General features: G+C 38.0%; 1 protein-coding gene across 1 annotated transcript in view; it reads right to left on the reverse strand.

Moving 5' to 3' along the window:
* The window catches only part of LOC107737310 (uncharacterized protein KIAA1211 homolog), a 20168-nt gene extending 17140 nt beyond the window's left edge, over positions 1-3028 (reverse strand). The window contains exon 1 of the mRNA XM_016548778.1: positions 2739-3028. Coding sequence (XP_016404264.1) covers positions 2739-2961 — 223 coding nt within the window. The 5' untranslated portion in view covers positions 2962-3028. The remainder of the gene's footprint in view (positions 1-2738) is intronic.
* Between the last annotated feature and the right edge of the window lie 18040 nt (positions 3029-21068).

Below are 21068 nucleotides of genomic sequence, written 5' to 3' on the forward strand. Positions count from 1 at the left end.
TATATATATCCAACACAAAACGTCACATCCACTATTACACCTCACAATATACCCGTGACTAAAACAATAGTTATTTAGGATCACATATTTATCACTATTATACAAACCTATAGTTTATCCTATCAATCATCAGTATCTACTCCAATTAACTTTAAATTGTATAACAATGGAAAATTCAATAATTAAGAACATCAGAAATACATCGTCATAAACTATCATTGGTTTTCACACTGTAAATACTCAATTTATTATAGTGAGTGCGGATCATAATTTCCTATACTAAGTAACTCAACAGATTGACGCACCAAAATAAAAAGATCAAGTAACGCAAGAGCGCAGTGCAAACGACGTTGTTAAACTATATTATTGCAGTTTAAAATAACTTGTTTTCTGTTTAATATATTTTTAAATGTAATTTATTCTGTGATGGCAAAGTTGAATTTTCACATGATTATTCAGAAATCATTCTAATATCCTAATTAGGTTCTCAAGGAACAATTCTTCTATTAATGGTGAAAACAGTTTAACTGCTTAATATTTTTTATATCAGGATTCTTTGATGAATAGAAAGTTCACATAAATCAGCATTATTATGAAATAGAAATCTTGTTACATTATAAGTTTTTACTGTCACTTTTGATGAACACTTTTGATAACTAATTAGAAGTTGTGACTTTCTCTTTTTGATAATCAGCCACCGTAATTTTTTAATTCCCTTCTGTTCTGTATGTGTATGTGTGAATTTTGTTTATTACAGCCTGCAGGTCCCTTCTTGGTCCTTCTGAATGGTATTATAAGCACACCATAAGCACTCCACCAACCAAGAGCAAAACATCTCCAGACTGCATTTTCTGTTTTTATGTATGTTTGTGTGTATTTATAATGCTCAAGAGTGTGTGTGACTGACTCTCTTGTGTTGTAGGAGCTCCAAGTGAAATGGCTGGGGTGGCAGGGCCACTCTACACCACAGAGTAGATAAATTCAGCTAATGATCAGCGTGGATCTGTTACAGGCTAAAAGTGGAAAGTAGTCTGGAGTTACACAGTAAGTGTGTTGCTGCTCAAAACACAATGGCACAATAACAAAGAAAGTAAGGCATTTGGTACCTGTCGTCAGTGACCACTTCTGTTGTTGTTCTGGTGCGAATTCCTGAAGTTATTACCGTTCCAGAGTTTACTTTACGAGAGTATATGACTGGATTATTTTATGATTTCTCATATTTTGTCTCGTCATTTCCCTCTCAAACCTCATCTAAGTCACAGTCTCTTCCCAGCTGCTGCTACTACATTTCTCTGGCCCACAATGCCGTGCTGCAGGCATCCTCAATCACTGAGGCATATGATGTGAGTGGACACCACTCAGCCAGAGAAACAGCCCTCGATGTGTCTCCCTTGTACTCCTCCATACTACAACCACTATACTCAAACACGGCCTTTCTGTACCTATGAGTGTCAGTACTGCTAAATAAATTAACTCAGACCTGACTGTTCCTCTCACTTCTTCACAAAAGCTAAAACACACGTCCATCCCACTTCACAACATAATAATACTCAACCTTGCTCCGCACACTCTTGTCGTACAATGTTTCTCACTAGTGCAGCAAAGCCAATAACTTGTTTTTGTCGCACCACATGTAATGCCCACCTGAACCTACTTGTTCCCCTCACACTCCAAATTTCAGCATTAGTACATGATTGATATATTTATCATAAGCAACAACATAAAAATTGGCACTGTTCCTTTTGTCAGCAGTGTACTTGATTGCCTAACATTGGTATACTGTATATCCGTAACAGCATAAAGAAACAAGCTCAAACTAAAGCATGCCACACTTCAGCCGTACTGAGAAAGAATGAAATAAGTCGCATGTGAGACATACTAATGTTTATAAGTTAAATGTGGTTATAAAGTTTGAGGACACAAGGTTCACTCGAAAAGGTGTGTAAACCCTGGACAGCAACAATAACATGTGATTAAGTCATATTTAAAGGAATAATTCACACAGAAATGAAAATCATTTACTCACACTCATGTCGTTTCAAATCTGTATGACTCTCATTGTTCCCAAGAACAACAAGGAGAAATTTTGGAGAATGTGATGGTCACTCTGCTTCATGCAATTGCAATGTATAAGGACTGGGGACAAAAAGTGTGCGAAAGCACCATAAAAGTGGTTCATGTGACTTGTGCGATAGATTTCAAGACTTCTAAAGCTAACAGATCAAAGTTTAAGATGAAAAATGTTGGCATCCAACTCTCATTGCAAGAATGAGTGAATTAGCAATGTCTGAAAAGATCTAGACCAAATCTAGCTCAAGTCTTGAAATATATTGCACAAGTCACATTAACCACTTTTGTGGTGGTTTTTACATCCTTTTTGAAGCTTGAAATCTCCTGTCCTCCCATCCCCATTCATTGTAATGGCATGGAAAACAACTTCAAAGACTAAAACAACTTTCAAATCTATAAAATTTCATCTTTTGTGCTCCACAGAAGAAGTCATATAGGTTTTTAAAGAAATGCGGGTGAGTATTGACAGAATTGTAATTTTTAACTGAACTATTCCTTTAAAGACACACAGGCACACGCAGACACAGCAAACAATTCTTGGAAGTTTTTGTGACCCTTTTTGAAACACCACACAGTTCTTAAAGAGAGTGCGGATGTCTTGAGGCATTTAGTCACTGTCACTTTAAGAGCAGGCTGTTCACAAAGATCCTCACTCTGTTTTTGTTTACCTGGGCCTTCAGATACTGTTACCTCTACCCGCGCGTCAAGCTTAGCCTCCTTACTGTCCGTTGTCATGGTTATGACGGGCTTTGTCTGCAGCAAGAGTAGAGGGGGGATAAGCGTGAACACAGAGGTATTTTTCTCATTGATGTGTTTGTGTGTGCAAGTATGAAAAGAAAATGGAAGGAGAAGATGACAATAATAGGAAATAGAAAGGCTTACAGAGATCATGAGACACTTGAATCGCTTTTATTCTGGGCTCTCAAACTCTCTTTCGTGAAATCTTTTATTTTTACAAATGCTTGATCTTTGCTTGAATTTTTATTTTCATCATAGTCTGTTTGTGCTTGTACACAGTCTTCTTTTAGTCCTGGGTTTATTTCTTGCCATCACTTGGTTGCGAATAACAGGACCATCTCTTTCTCTTTTCTCAGTGGGATTTTGCTAAGATTTGAAGAATGAAATTCCTCATCTTGCAGGCCTATCACAACCTTATATTAAGGGAACTGTAAACTTTACTACACCCGAGTCTGGATATATGCACAGTTATAATGCTTTTTGGTTACAATGTAATAATGTACTGCTGCCATGATCAATAAAAATGCACACAAACATCTTGTTTTGTTTGTTTGCTGTGTAACTGACAGGTTCATATAGCTGTGTTATATAATGTGTCATATCTATTTGTAATGGCTACAAGATATACAAATTCTGCAACTTAAATATTCAATCTCCATTTTATTGATTTGTTTAGTAGCCCTATAAATGGGCTAATATACAATCATCTGGTCATTATTCCAAAATAAATCAGAATAACATAAGTTCCTGACAACCCTGTTGGGATTTTTTTTTTTTTTTGTGATAATGATCAGCTAACTGTATGAACAATGTGTCTGTCATGCATGGTGCGTGTAACAATCCAATAAAGATGAAGAAGAAGAGTTCAATAATATTTAATAAGCCAACGATCAGGGTACAATCCACATTAACCACATTAAACACAGACTAGACCAGACAAACACTGGGAGCAAACACAGGAGGCTTGTTTAAGATGTGCTGTGTTGCTGATATAATTTCAGTTCTGTTGCTTTTATATGAAAACAAACATGATGAACAAGACACTCAAAATACTTGCTATTTAATTCCATTCAAAAGACGTATTTATCATCCATTTTTACTTTAATACAAGCACTTATTTTAGTATTTTTCAGAAATATGACAACAATCATATCTCACACAGAGATCGCACTGTCATAGTGTTTGGGAATATTCATGCATAATTGAAACACAATCACATGATATCAGATAAAAAAAAAAAAAACATTTTAGAAGAGAACACAACTTAACAGTTGTTTGAACCAATGAGCATTAAGCTGTGTCGTCAGCAAGTCGTTTCCCATCATGCTTTTGGTCAGCGCAGCTGGGGGAGAGTAACTGCGCTCCACTGCACGGCCAAGATTTTTGGCATTCGTCAGCGTGACATCAGAGCAAGGCGGACTGCACTGGGACACATTTCTAACTGGCATGCATCTAGCTGTGATCACTGGTGAAAGGTTCTGTGCAAATTTTAGAGGGGACAGGCAGGAGGAGGTTCTGGAGGTGGCCTGATGACCGGGAGAAGGCAGACAGAAGAAAACCAACAAGGTGATGACGGAGGGAGGAGCCACGGAGGAGCTGGGAGCAGGAGGCGGTGAAATGGCGACCAGAACCAAGCCAAGGTAAAGGCCCCAGGTGTAGATGCAGGAGGGAGGAGCCATGGATGACGCCTGGGCGGAGGATCCTGGGGGTGCAAGCTCCTGGGATGAGGCCGGCAGCAATGGTGACCCATGTGGAACCGAGCAGACGCTGAGCCTTGCCGACACAGAGGACCAAGATGGAGCAGCAGGCTCTGGCGACCGAGGTGGAGGCTGGGATCCGGAAGATGGTGGTAGAGCCGGAGTGACCAAGGATGAAAGCGGAGCCAGAGGGAAGGAGGAGCCTGACAGAGCCAGAGGGGCGGAGTGACGAGGCAAAGCCAGAGGAATGCAATCCCGAGGCAGCGGATGGTCAACGACTGACCAAGCTGGAGCAGGATGAAGAAGGGAGCCCAGTGGAGCCTTTGGGATGAGGGGCCATGGTGGAGACGAGGAAGCTAGGAGCCAAGGCGGAGACAGATGAACCTCACACCAAGGCGGAGCTGATGGAAGGAAGCCCCGATGTGGACCCACATAGGCAGATGCAGGCTGAGGGTGTGCATCGGGGATGACTGACAGCAGAGGAGCGGAGACTGAGTGCTTGGCTGCGGTGAGAGACGGAGATGGGCTGTTGCTAGACGAAGGCTGTACAGAAGTGGTGATGAGGTCCATGAGTGCCAACAGCAGGACAGTCCCGAATAGATGTAGATGATCTTGAGGCTGGATGGTAATGGCATAAGCTGCAGCTGGACAGAACCAGCGAGAAATCAAAAGGAGCAAGACTGGACAGGGACAAAGAATGGGAAAGAGAATTCACAGAAACCAGCTGCAGCTCACCCTCAGCAGTGGAGATGTGGGCGGGGCTTTCCTCTTTTCCCTCGTCTTCCATGAATACTCCGACTCACTCCGATGTTGTGGCCGGTTCGCACACCTAGTCAGACTTATTGGCAGGCATGGGCTCCGGGGCGATGATTGGCTCTGTTTCCTCAGGCTCTTCGGTCACACCTCCGTGTCTGAGGTGGGCTTGTGCTCACACTCGATGCTGCGCTGGTATGATGGCTAGCTCAGGAGTGGGGCTGGTGAGTTCCTCATCTATGTAGCAGGGAGTCAGCGGCGAGTTGTTATTTACCAGCACCCACTCCACATAGGCGGCTAGGCTCTCTCGAGGACCGTCCCCAGACAACTTTGCCTTAACGGCTGTGTTTAGTCCAACATGGTAGAACGTGGTGAGGCAGTTATCCAGGTAGTGTGTTTGGTTGGCAAGGTCCAAAAAGTCTCTTGTGTGGTCCTCAAGAGAGCGCTCCCCCTGCTCCAGCAGGAGGATGAGGAGAGCAGGATCATCCATCGTGCCAAAAACAACAAAAATCACTCAAAAAAAAATTGCCACTGTTTATCTGTTGGTCCTGTCTTCTGTCATGTGTGGTCCGTGTAACAATCCAATAAAGACAAAGAAGAAGAAGAAGAGTTCAATAATATTTAATAAGCCAACGATCAGGGTACAATCCACGTTATCCACATTAAACATAGATGAGACTGGACAAACACTGGGATCAAACACAGGGTTTAAATAAGATGGAGGACTAACAAGATTAACAATGACAGGTGAGAGAGATAACTAATCAGACACATGAGGGAAAACTAGGTCAAACAGGGAAGACTAAAGTCAGGCGCACACTGTGCGATTTATAACAGTCCTTTATGATTGTTGCTTGTCAGACTGTACGAACATGATCCTCAAGTCACACTGTAGGATTTCAGCTGTCATTAATGTCAGACTGTACGACAGTCAAGACACGTTAAAAAACGGACCCGCGCAAGAAAAATCAACCCATGACACGTTCGGTGTAGGTGAGCTGCGTTACACACAGGAATGAAATGGTGGCTAACGGTGTGTCCACTCGCATGGAGCAGAGTGAGTGTTTTCAGTTAATTCCTATGAAAGTTGAGCTTCAGAGCGTGAAGCTCAACTTCTATATAAATAAATTAAAAGCGCTCACTCTGCTCCGCTCCAGTGGACACGCACCATAACAACGAAAACTCGTTAATTTTAAATTTAAATTTAAAAATTAAAGCGTTAATTTTGATCATGGCTTGTCTTGAAAAACAAAGACAATTAGACGTTCGTCGTATGAGAAGTCACACTACAGGGACTGTGCTCCAAATCTTCTGACACTGCCAGAACTTTGTCGGAGGTAAAATTTAATGGCAACGGTCATTAATCGGCTGTCAGTGAACATTTCAAACTAATGACCAAAGATTACAGATTTTATCCTAGGATTATCAAAATCTTTCAGGATTTTCAAAATTCGTCTCAGACGACCAAATCGTGGCCAAAATCGCACAGGGTGAGCCGGGCTTAAGACAATGACAAGACTGTGACAGTGTAAAAAATACTTCCAATTTATATACAATTCTAACTTATATAGACAAGAATGCCATTAGTGCTTTAAAAAAATTACATACAGAAAAACATTGTATTGCCTTTTTACACTAGGTTGTGGCAGCATTGTTATTGTTTACTAAAAGTAAAACTAAAACTATATATAAAATATACATATTAAATGAAAATGTAAAAAAAATAAAAAAATAAAATTTAAATTTACGGAAATAACTTTTGAGTTGAAGTACTAAAATGACAACTGAAATAAAAATAAAAAGTACAACTGAAAAAAAATAATATAAAGATTAAGATTACGATAGATAGATAGATAGATAGATAGATAGATAGATAGATTGTGGATGGATTTTTGCGCTGAAATTGCATGTAAAAGTGGCACACTTGTTTAGTTTTTTTTGGTGAAGCGTGTGTATGCACATACATGCTATCTGAATAACAAGCTTTTTATTGTAAGTGTCTGTGTGGATGTTTGTATGTTAGTGTGTAACTGCAAAGTATTGTGTCTGTGAAGAGCATCACAGTTGTTTGTAGTGTGCACTCTACCTCCATATAGAGTGCATTATCGCATCAGATATGCGCTTGATCAGCAGTCTAAATTAATGGCTATTTAAGAAGCACTTTTTCTACCATCTTATGTTAATGGAACCCCATATTTATTACTGCAAAACAGCATATTAGAAAAAGCAAAAATGTGAATTGTTTTGTTAACAGATTACCACAGAATCAATTCAAATTCTCATGCATAATATAATTTTGATAACTCAGTCTTAATTAAGCACTAAAGTTTTTTTCCCCCAAATGAGGTTTTATTGTTCTATATTGCTGCTGGGATTCTTACATGCGTTCATTCAGAATGTCAGGACAAAAAAATGCCAATATTTAAAATATTGTTGGTTATCAAAACACATTGCCTCAAAACCTGCATTGCTTTTGGCAGACAAAAACCTTTGGGCAGCACAGTGTTGCACTAACTGTTAAACACAGCAAACTGTAAATGATTAGAGTCTTACATCATCCTATGTGTGATTGTGTTGGCACTCTTTGTATGAGAAAACAGTGTCCTCTAACGGCGCACAGGGTCATCCTGAAAGTCTCTCTGTCTGAACAGGCTCAGCTGTGACAAAAAAAAAGCTTGTCTGTTTTTGATTCTGGTCCAGATGTGTTTGTGCACATGCATCTGCGACACAAGTGTGCACGTGGTCAAAACTGCGTGTGTATTTGCCATGTTCTGGTTCATGTGTACATATTAGCGAATGATCTTGCTTGTGTTGTGTGCATAATAGAAGCTCCAGACAAAATACTGATGGCAAAAGCGCAAGTCGCAGCCACATGCATTGCAGCAGGACATTGAAAATACGAACAGAAGGCAAACAGAAAAGGCAGCAGCAGAGCTACAAGTTAGCTGCTAAGTTAGCTCTAGCTGCTACAGTGCTAATTTAACCCACTGCTGATGTTTAATGGTACAGACTGACCTCACCGCAAGGCTATATCACTAAGAGTAGCTCTAACCATCATTACAAACATTTCTAGCCCAGACCTGCCTCTATTTGATCAAACCAGTGAGCTATAAAATGGGCTGTAAGTGGATAACTGGAATGGTGCCCCTGTAACTCCTGAACCTAAAAGCTATGTCATTATTATAAGTCATAATAGATGCCATAATGACCCTCATAAATGGATTGAAAAACCAAGATGACACACCCAATGAGTATTCTTAAATACTGCAAATAAAATTGATCAAAGATGAGGAAGCGCTAGTGATCTGTTGCAGTGGCTAATAGCTAAAGTTAGTTACTAAGGCCACATACAATACTGTTTAAATGTTTGTGGTCAATAAGATCAGCACCAAATCAGCATATTAGAATGATTTCTGAAGAATTATGTGACACTGAAGACTGGAGAAATTACGGTACTGCTGAAAATTCAGCTTTGCCTTCACTGGAATAAATTACATTTTAAAATATAGTTATTCAAATAGAAAATATATTTAGTTATTTTAAATTGTAAAAAATATTTCACAATATTACTTTTTTCTGTATAGTGGATCAAATAAATGCAGCCTTGGTGAGAGATTTCATGTTTTGAAAGCGATTTATTTCAAAAAACCTTAAAGGGGTCCTATTATGCTCTTTTACAAAGTCTTGATTTTGTTTTGGGGGTGTACTAGAACAGGCTCTCATACTAGGTTGTTCGAAAAACACATTATTTTTCACATATTTTACATTATTACAACATCTCTCTCCTCAGTCTGGCATGAACGGCTTGAAGGCCCGCCTTCTGAAATACGAATTGTGCTGTGATTGGTTAGCTGGGCCAGTGTGTGTTGTGATTGGCAGCACTCGGCGCCTGGTCGGGAAATGGCACGCCCCTTACCATAGCCACCTGCCAGCTTCAGTGCAAATATCAAATCAATTTGAGCGCGATTGAACCCGGATGATTGTAACCACTCTAAGTTCGTCTGCCTTGGGAAAGCTAGCATGTCTCCGACATAGTGATAATAACACTCGTTGCCTTCTCTAGTGCAGCTCAACCAGGTCTCGTCCCATTCGTCGATATTTGTGATATCACAAATCCCGGAAAATATGCGTTGTAGTCCAAACGAGTCGTTCGTTGTAGTTTTTGAAAAGTGATTTCTGTTAAATAAAATATCTCCTTTTGAAGTGGACTTTGAGCTTTGTAACTTTGCAGATCTTTTTTATGCTCAAACAGCAACATTACAGACTAACTAAAGTTGAAAAAGTGAAAAAGCATAATTAGGACCCCTTTAAGTATTTGAACAGCAGTGTAAATGAACTGTTTTTGATATAGCTTTGCGAAGGAAACCTTGACTGAATGGCAGACTTTCCAGATGCCAAAAAGAGCATTTGAAGCAGAATAGTCAATGTTTGTAATGTGGCCTAGAGGCAACATAAATGCATTTACACAAGAATCACAATTTTACCAAATTATTCATGGCCATTTTTAGCATATTGTTGCCTTCTGTGTTGATTCTCATGCACAGCTAATAGAAAACAACATGTGTGGTTATTGCTATGACAACAGCATAATTTAAGGGTGGTTCTGATGTAGCATTTTATCTACACAGTACTAAAGGCTCACAGCAGAGCTGCATCAGATACTAAGGGATGTTACTAAAGGATGATGTTCAGAGTGGGCATATTTAAATAAAGACGGGCTACGGGCCATGATTCTAGCCTAAATACACAGGACTCGGAGCTGTCAGTAATGCCTGCACATTAAGCAAATCGCATATAATGCATTAAGTATCAAGGGTGAAATGTTCTTGTTTTGCATAAAGGGCCATATTATGATAGCAAGCTAGCTTCACTCGTACAATGGGTCGGCTTGAAGGAACAGCTAGAAATCACTGAAGCAAAATGGGATGGCTGACTGCACACAGCATATAGCAAAGCTTGTCTAGCTGCCTGTGCTTACTGAGCACAAAAGCACACTTTTACCTAGTTCAGCCACACAGCTGGAAAGAGCTGCACACCACTGAAGGAAAACCTTAGGGAACATGGATTCAACCTTCTGCACCTTGATTTACAAAGCTCTGTTGCTGCTCCTTGGTGCTTTAGGGAAAAATATAACAAAACCATTGAATCACAACTTATAGACTTTATTAAAAAATTTTACTAATAGCATGCCATATCTTAAAAGTCTTTATTGAAGTATGAAGGTTAATAAATCTAATTGTGTTGGTTCTGGATGAATGATGGTTATGGAGATCAGATGAACACAGATCTTTCATCAATAGCCCATAAGACCACACTGGATGTCAGGGTTGTCTTTCAAATCATGACTTCAGCATTATGAACCAGGCAATTCTGATCCAAACATTACTCTGTGTAACTTGCAGTAATATAAATAGGAGCTGGGGCTAGTTGTCACACTTTTTACTTCAGGGTATATACAGGAATCATAGAGTTAAATTGAATACCTTTTAAGACCTTTTTTAAGACTCTTTCCATACATTTTAAGACCTCGTTGCCACTCCAAGTTTAACCGGTTACATCGGCAACACTTTAACTTACATTTACTATATATTGATTGTAAGATAGATAGCACAACTAAACAGACTTACTTTGTGATAGCTCCTTATAAATACAACATAATTCAGAAGGGGGGAACGAAGCACAAGATAATTATGATCGTGTCTGAATGATCATGGAAGGTAAAATAATGATCACAACTATTACATCATTTTAATTGTGCATCCCAAGCCCATGCCAGTAATAAAAAAAACAGCCCTAAGTTGTGCAATTACCATGTCCCAAATATAAAAATGTCTTATATACATAATGAATAACATGTATTCTTTTCCATCCCTAAAATAAATATTTTACAGTCACTGTTATGCACATTTATCATAAACACAGCTCAAATGCTTCCTACTAGTGTGGCCCAAAACATTTAGCACAGTTTTATTACAGGTAGAATGCAAAATGTTTCAGTACAAGCATTTCAACCAAATGTAATTTATGCAATATTTCAAACCTTTAACCCACTGGGGAAAATCAACCCATGTCAACAGTTTAAAAGCAGCCCAATTTCATGGGGAAAAAAACAACAATAACAACCCTGCATCCAACACGAACTGCAGAAGTCAGATTTGACTGATCACAGGTCAAAAGTAAGGAGTGATAACTGATAAGATGTTGGAGGATTTGCTCCTCAACAGATCCCGAGCTCATTGACAAATATCTTTTATCTTAAGATGTGCTCCCTTTACACAGTGCGCGCGCGATCGCGAAATCGAAAGTGAAAGTTAACTGCGACTGCAAGCACTCATTCAGAAGGGATCATTCAGAAGGGATTTAAATACCCCACATATTGATAGCGGCACCCTGATGCGCGAAAATTATATACAATATTAGAATGTTTGTGGGAGCGGACACAAAAATCGCGGGAGCGGATGGGAGCGTGCGGTAATGGTCAGAAATTCAGCGAGAGCGGGATCAACAAGCCCTGCGCTATCACGCAGCTGCGCAGTCAGTCAGTGAGCGCAGTAACAGATGACGTCAAATCTTGCGGGATTCCATAAATAAACTACACAGAACCCCACTATTCGGACAAATATACATAATGAAAAGATTATACAAAATTTAATACCTTGGAAAATGGCATTTAAGACTTTTTAAGGGCCTTAATTTTCTCTAAATTGATTTATCAACTTTTAATACTTTTTAAGACCCCGCGGACTTAAGTGTAGGTTGATTTTTCAATGTCAATTTCTGTATACACACCTTGAATTATATTGCCCAGGAAAGACATATTGGGTTAAGCTGTCACATTGGAAACTTTAAACAAAATATACATGTGAAATTTTGAAACTATTTTTGAAAATATCAAAATATATTACATTATAACATATAAAACGGAAAACTGTATAAAAATGTTTAGAACATAGTTCAACTTGGTTAAAATCAACAGTTGACTTTTTTTTCTGAATTCTAGTTCATTCTGTGCACTTTTTAGTTTACACAAAATGCTAATATTAAAATTTTTGTTTTTTAAGATTTAAGAGTTTGAATCCGACAACACACAAACAACTGCTAACAAACAAGCTTTAGTACAAATTCAAAAAGCCTAGTTAGTGAGATATATGGCCGTTGTGACAACTTCCCCATGTGGCAACGAGTCCCAGTCTCCATTATAATAACATATATATTAAGTATATAATATATATGGCAAATAATGATTTTAAACACTACTTTACCACTACACCACTTCACTTCACTAGACTCCTGATCCACCAAATAGACATTTTATGCAACCACTTTGACTTGGTGCTCAGTTTGCAGTCACAGACATGAGCAAGCACTTTAGTCAGGCCTAGTCTCTTTTTCTGTCATTTATCTAGGATTGGGGAAATAACTGTGCAGAAGGTTGGTTGTGTGAATATGCAAGGTGCTAGTCTAGGATTTTTTTGAAAAACGATGATTCTGTAATGCATAAAGGTAGAATTTCCTTTTGGCCTATTTACATACTTTAGTGTTTACACATCTAGCTTCAGTAATGTTTTTAATGTTTGTTGTTTTGAAGATTCTTTGGTGAAGAGAAAGTTCAAAAGAACAGCATTTATTTGAAATCTTTCAACATTATAAATGTTTTTACAGTCACTTTGATCAATATAATGCCTCCTTGTTGAAAAAAGTATTTCCTTCAAAAAATAATCAAGATCTTACTGACCCCAAACTTTTAAATAGCATATATAAAGCTAAAAGGAACAAAGATATATACAGTATATAGTATGAGGTCTGAAACAACTATAAAAGAAGAAAAAATTCAGGGAAAGAATTGTAGAGTAATCATGCAGTGATACAGTTTACATGTGTACCTACACATACAAACATGGTGCATTTCATGACCATATCCACTAACTATTAAAATAAAACTGTACAAAAGAAATAAATGATATACAAAAAGCTTAATTTAATACACATATATGATATTTTACATCAATATAAACAAACAAAAAGCTACTGGCCCTTGGTTCTAACACACTGTTATCATTGAATGTGCAACCATTTATTTTCATTACAAAGCATAAAATAAGAAAAAGACACAATGAGCCTTTGAGGATGTGGGGCTGGCAAGAGATAATGGCAGTTTCATGAACAGAGGCCTATTGTGTTTAACGCTATCACGCCACATGCATTACGCAAAAAATAAAAAACCGCTTTATCGCATATATGGTCGAAGGAGTAAGCAAGAATAAAGGCTTACCTGGTTGTTGATTTATCTGGGTAAGAGGCTAGTACATATGCGTGTATGAATGTGTGGCTGTTCCACTTGCCTGCTGTTACTGTGGAGCTACGCTATTACCTAGAGTCAGGTGTCACATTGCACAGGTGCACAGAGAACTCAAGAATGCTTATAGCCGTGTGTGTTGTAGTGCGAACATGAGGGTGAATATATCTGTGATGAATGATGAATTCACAAATGATGAATTCACAAACATCTCCATTATTGAATACAGTGTGAAAAATGTATTCATACCGCCATAAAACTCTCACAATGTATGTTTTTGTGTGTTCCTCGTGGGATTTTTGTTTGCATGATGTCCTGTGTGAGAGCTTAGTGGCCTATGCCCGAGATGTGTTTACACATGAAAACAATCCTAGAATGTGTTTGAGAGAGGAGAAAGTGGGTGATGATGGTGAGGTAGTGTGCTGGTTCATACTGCTGTCTCTGTTGCTACTCACAGAATGCCACTTTGTTCATTGGCCAGCTTACCAGGGGCAGGAAGGACAGACATGCATTGATCATTTTAAACTGCCCAACACACACAAAGAGTGTGACTGTAAGCTTGTTTGTCAGCGTATGTGAGGATGCGTGTGTGTATTGTGTTAAAACAATTTTAAAGAACAAGGGCCTCCATTAACTGAATAAAGACGTGTGGCGATCAATAACGGCAGGAACTGCTACCTGTCTCCAGTGTCACAAATCAACTGTATTATTAAGGAGCAATTTAAAGTAGACATACTTATTTTCTAACCATATAAAACATGGCACATCATGCATTTCAGTTGAATCTCTTACTTAACATTCTCAATCAGAACATGAATGGCTTTTACTTATAAAGTTTAATTAACATAAAATACAAAAGTGTCTGTAAGTAATGCACATTATTACATTATAGTAATATATAAAAAAGTAATACATGCATTTTAGTTTAGTTGGAATGATGAACGGTCCCAGTTTATATCACGTGTCTTTACTATGTACTTGTGTCAAAAACAAATTCAGTGTTCAGTGAGTTTGAAGCGGGAGTACTTGTTTGAATGATGATAGATGGGGGCAGGGTGAAATGTGTAGTATTTATTTGGAAACAGTCATTATTGCATCAGTGGTGTGGGAATTATACGCTGCAGCTTCAACAATGCTATTTTCAATTGTTTGTTTTCTGTTCTAAAAATAAGTTCATTATCTTGATGGTGCTTCTAGTACTTGTTAACGTGAGATTCAAAATCGCCTGCACTGGAAGGCTGAGTCTTTCTTGGATGAGTTAAACTTCAGAGACTGTAGTGACTCACTCTGGCAGTGAATATCGGCGTTTAATAAATACTCCCACAGAACAGACACAGAAGGGAATCAAGAGGAATCAGATTCAATCTGAAAACATTACCTTTCAAGATCTGTAGAAGAACAGGCCAAGACGAGCAACCCACTCCAATAAAAGACATGGCCTCCAGTGATCTCTAACTATAGAATATGAATCCACTGAGTGAATCCAATGAATCCAACTTTATAGTCTCAGTTTTGATTGATATGTTGGAAATGTGATTTCCAGTCAGTCATTAATCATTTCTCAACTTGATTGTGCAGTGTGGGCACCTAAAAATAACAAATGCAGATTTTGCCATGAGGAACAGTGATGTTTTCTTTCTTTCTTTCTTTCTTTCTTTCTATCTATCATCTATCTAACTATCTATCTATTTAACTATCTATCATAACTTATTAATAAACTATTAGCACCATAACTAAGGTGCTAAAGGTAAACACTGAAAGATATGACACATCAGTGGTATTTCATAAGTATTTAAGTATAATATTAAATAATTTTAGCAGCATGATAAAAATAGCAAAAACAATCGCATATAATTTCTTAGCCAATGTCTTACTAGATCTAGAAAGGATAATGGAAAGAATCTGTGAATCCTGCTATTCAGTAAGAGAAAATAATTACAAATGTAATATGCTGACAAAACTATATTTTTAGTTTTTTTAGTGTGTCCACCAGGCTTTTAGCAACATGTCCATGGTCAACCAGCTACACGATAAAGACTATCACTTGTTTTGCTGATAAAGAGTCTATGTGTACAACATCAGCACCAAACCGCCACTAACTGGACCAGCAAATTCAGTCTTGTCACTGCATTGTCATTGTATATAGGAGGTCAACATTTTGTGTACTCAAGGACCGACCTGTGTTCTGGTCAGATATTTTCTGCACAACATGACTTTGTGGTTTGGGTGAAATTAGAGATGCTTTAAAGTTGAAATTATTGCTGTGGAGCAGCAGCTATTGTATGATATTGCACCGTTAGCAGATACAGAACTAAAGCTAAAATGTCTTACTTACAGCATACAGTGTTGCTGATTAAAATGAGAGGAGGAACTGGGTTGAACCAGGTAATGTAATTACAGCGCGTTCCCTGACAGACACACATTTCCTGTGTCCTGTCACAACAGTCTCTCTGTCAAACACACATATGCACACAGTCGCTCTTGCTTTACTCAGAACAAACAGTTGTAAATACAGAAAGCATCTGCATGTCCGAACATTGCACTCATCCATTAGAATCAGATAAATCTGGCCTTTGTTTTGTCAGTCTGTCTTTCTAACCCCTCCGTTCTTGTGTCTAGATCTTAATATCTCCCTCTTTTTGTACAGAAACTTGTGCAGTGTCATTGTTAACATTGGTCTGTACTGATTGTGTTCAGCTAATTGAGATTTATATCAGTAGTTTTGTGTGTGCATGTCTCCTGCTCCACCTCACCACACAGGGTGTCAATCTAAAAAGGACAAAATGCTCAAGCCTACATGGTTCTTTTTGTCATAGAAACTATATTGCCCATTACAGTTTGGTACAGGTGTTGGAACCGCAGATCTCCGTGTGCAACTGAGGAATTCCTAGAGCTGTTTTGGTTTCTTTACACATTTTATAAGCTCTTGAGTTATAAGCTGATAAAAATACCACCATATGTACAAAACAATGAGCGCATTTAGCCCAGTACATGGCATTATTTTGGATGTTTGTTAAGTTCGCAAAATTTACGTTATAAAAGCTGTCCAATCTGGACTAAATGTATACATTTCTTTCTATACATTTCTGGTCTGGACCAAAAGAACCAAGAAAACCGAACTACAAGTGTAAACACACCCTTAGTCCAAGCAACACTCCTTCAGATGAATAATTAAATGATAATTTATTATTAATTATGAAATTATTATACAATATAAAAGTATAAGTATAAAAATCACAAATAATGACAGAAAATCAACTGAACTCTGTAGCATTCAACCTCAACTGCTTGTGAAACACTACTTGCCCCAACTAATTGACTGACCTACATGTCAGCAATAGTGCATTCTAGTGTCAAGGCATACATGCATTCAGCTACATTGCAAAGTAAGTGAATATACTATATATTTCTCAGTGAATATCAGTTCAGATGAAACATATATTACTTCATGTGTTGTTTTTAAGTGTACATCTCTGCTTATGAAGATCATTTTCTAATGATACCAAAGTGCAGATTGTATTAAGAGTAATGTTACTCTATACGTGCCTTTTAAGACACTGTTTGATATTGTCTATCGATGACCATCTATTTTAATATCTGCAGCCTAGAGCAATATGAATTCCTCTATAGGGATCAATGGAGGACTCTATATTAGTATTGTCTATCTGTGTTGTACTACACTAGAGGGCAATGTTATACCACATAATGTTTTGGGGCCAATGTCTGTCACGTCGAATCTGTGAGCATACTAAAGTGGGTTTAATTAGGTCATATTGTGGTGGAAAATAACATCCTATGAAGTCCAGCATGCTTAAGGCACACCTTTAGACACTGCTGTCTAAAGATGTGTAACCTTATTCAGATTATACTGTGGGATCGTCTGTCGCACCAACAAAAGCACAGACACTCCAGTCAAACACACAAGGCCTTTCCCCTTCACTGGTCAACTTGTATTGACGCAGTACTTTTTATGGATTAATATTAATTGGCCTTTTCATGAATTATTTACAGTGGGAGGACGCCTTGGGAGCAGTTTTTCTGGTTTCCTTTACTTGAACGCACAAATCTCCAGGGTGTATAAGGGGAACATGCCCCCGAACCGAAGCTGACAGTGGGAAGTTCTAAGGCTGTTTCCTGTCTTAAAAATAGAAATTTTTAAGACTTCAAATTTCAGGCCTAAAAATGTACAATTCAAAGAGGAGTAAGGTAGCTTGTGTGTCTAGCTGTATATTTTGTGTATTTAAAGAACATTTCTCCTTGTTTCTTCACACTGTTTTTATGTGCTAATCCAGTGTGTTATTTGTGTAATATTTTGTCAGATATTTAGATTTTTGATTTTGATTCATGACCTTTCATTTAAAATTGTATTTAATAACTGAGTTTTCATGAGGGGAAAAAAATGTTTTTGTCCCTAAGTCATTTTTGGGTTTTCAACCATTAATAGGAATACATAGTACACCATTACTGGTCAGTATTAGACGGTTTTCTTTAGTCAATATGGGCTTTAATTGTGCATGCTCATTTCCACTATTTTTTACATTTTACCTTCACCTAACACTCAATGAAAGTTAATTTTAAAAATGTAAATAATTTAATAACATGGTTAAATGTAATCTTTGGCTAATCCAACTGAAATGAATATACATTTTAATGCTGTACATTACAGTGTTGTCATGTCTAAATTCATTTGTATTATACAAAATAGTTTAAATACTTATCCTATTGGCCAGAATTTTAATACCAGTACATCCCTAATCCTAGAAGCATGTGATCCAAGCAATTCAGAATGAAATTACTGAGATTCAATTTCATTTCCTTGCAAGAAAACACATAATTACAGCTAAGACTGCTAAATCTCATCATCTGTCTGTACACCTACTGAAAATCCATCCATCCATTCATGAGTTATATGAAGTGTACAGTGAGGGAAAAAATCCCAACTTTATATAGTGAGTGTAAGGTTTATGTGTATGTTATTGATGCTATCATCCTCACATCACTGAGCCTTTAACATTATAAGAGCAATGTTAGATATGCAATAAACAACTCATGCATGCAGAACACCACATTCGGGTGTTTAGTGTGGACCTGATAGCAAATACAAACAAAGAAACAAAACTGAAATTCAATTTACAGTTAGGCATTACATCATCGTTATGTCATGATAAAAGAAGAAAAATTAGGCCAGACACTGTCTATTAAAAATATCTTGGTATTATGAGCATTGACGCCTCTCTTGCTTTAATTAATGACAACAAAGCGTATCAGTGATGTATATTTGGCTTATCTAAATAGCGAGTAGCCATCCATGTCATTTGCAGGAATGGGCAATGCTATAGATGGCATCTTTTGCCACAAAAGCATGCACTGTGGCAGGTATGCATCGTGAGAGAAAACGACACTAAAGCTAAGTGCACCAACAATTGCCTGCGCCAGTTCCCGTAAGCATATTATGAATGACTGACGACTCATGATTCAAATAGTCAATGTTTTGCGGACATATCATCCATAGTATCACTTTATCAAAACGACTGTCATTCATAAATAAGCTAATAAAAGGCAGCATATGGAGGGTGCACACCGATGTGATGATGCAAACGTATCGACGGCGTTTCCAACACAGACAGATTTTTATCATGCATTTCAACGCGAAATAAAGCCCGAGACATCTTCATGCCTCCCCGGCTGCGCACATATGAAGAATGGTGGATTTTGGAAGATGGGCTATATGACAAGGTCAGTATCGCCGACAAAGCTATGCAGTTCAAACAAATGTTAGATCATCTCCTACCTCTCCAGCGTGTGACGGCACGGTGATCAGTTCCTATGCCTTCTTTATTGTGTCTCGCGGCACTTGTTTGTCTTCCATTCAAGTCGCAGCAGGCGAGCTGACCTCTTTGTGTGTGTGTGTGTGTGTGTATGTGTGTGCGCGCGAGTGTGTGCGTGTGCGTGTGTGTGGAAGTGTGTGTTGCTGATGCTGCGAGAGCTCGCGCTCCTCCTCGCGACGGTTCCGTGCGCATTCAGTGCTGCTTCTCACCCAGCTGCACGTGAACAGGAGGGTGTGGCAGAGGCCATTCACACAATAAAAACAGCCCATTCTGCCCTAACATTTCCGTTTCTAAATATACACCATTTAAATTTAATGAATGCTGCACAATCCTCTAAATGCAGGCCACAGTCTGAAAGAATTACAGAGATTGAAAGAATTGGCCTCAGTAGTTTTTGCTAATTAAAAAAGGCTGTACACATACAGCACTTTTGAGAAATATAATATTAAATAATATACATTCAAACGAGATAATAATTAATAATTTAATAATAATAATTTATGCATTTAGCAGATAAATCTAAACATATCTGTCCTCTAGACCCGGTCACACCAAGAACGATAACTATAAAGAATGACAACTACTTTAGCTTCCAGAACATAGACTCTAAAAAAGACAATTAGACAAATAAACAATAACATTCTGTATATGATAAAAGCGTACTGCAGTTTTGTCGTCTGTCGCTTTAAATGCACGAGCTTTAAAACAGGTGCATTCTGATTGGCTCTCAGTGTTTTTATCGTTCAGCAGCTGGGACATATCGTTCTGAAAGTGATTCAAACAAAAACGTTCCTCTGTGGCGTTGATAATAAAACTAAGAATTTAAATATCTTATTAAGACATATAATTGGGAGATTTATAGTGACTGACAACTGATATTTATATGCATTTTATGCATGTAATCTGTTATCAAATTTAGAATACTATTATAAAAACAGTAGATTCACATCACAATCCATGATAATTTCATCTTACTTTTCGGCCAAAATGACAACAACTGCACCAAATTCCATATTTCTGCACCGTTTTGTTTTTCTTCCTTGAGTATGAGCTCCATATTCTTAATATATCATACTATATGGGCCATAAAAGCCTGATGTATCAAATAAGATACAAAGCAAATGTTCTATTATTTCATATTTCTGGACTTACAGGGACAATTATTATTTACTTCAACATGAATTATGATTCTAACACCTTAATATTAACCTGCTCTGAAACAGCAAATAGTTGTGACCACTTTTATCGCTCTTTTCGCACCGTGTCCACTAGATGGCGCAGTTTCAATAACTCCAGTTTAATGGGAATGAGCAGGACTGGTTTATTGTGCTCTGATAAGATCGGCTCTTGATTATGTCAGTATGGTATATAGCTCTGCATCTAAAACACAACTTTTAAAATTAGAGGCAATACAATCACAAGCAATGCGAATTTGTTGCGGAGCTTTTAGATCGTCCCCATTATCAGCAGTTCAGGTAGAGATGGGCGAGATGCCTCAAGAAATTCGTAGGCTCAAGTTAAGGATGAGGTACTGGATAAGTATAAAAGGACATTCGGACGTTCATCCAGTCAAAATGGTGTTGAAGGACTGTTGGGAATATGAGTACAAAAAGTTATCAAGCTTTGGATGGAAGGCCAATGAGGAAGCACAGAAAATGGGTTTAAGTAATATACATATTGCTCCTA

The sequence above is a fragment of the Sinocyclocheilus rhinocerous genome, unplaced genomic scaffold (assembly GCF_001515625.1).
Source record: "Sinocyclocheilus rhinocerous isolate Xijiao unplaced genomic scaffold, SAMN03320098_v1.1 scaffold1606, whole genome shotgun sequence".
Lineage (NCBI taxonomy): Eukaryota > Metazoa > Chordata > Actinopteri > Cypriniformes > Cyprinidae > Sinocyclocheilus > Sinocyclocheilus rhinocerous.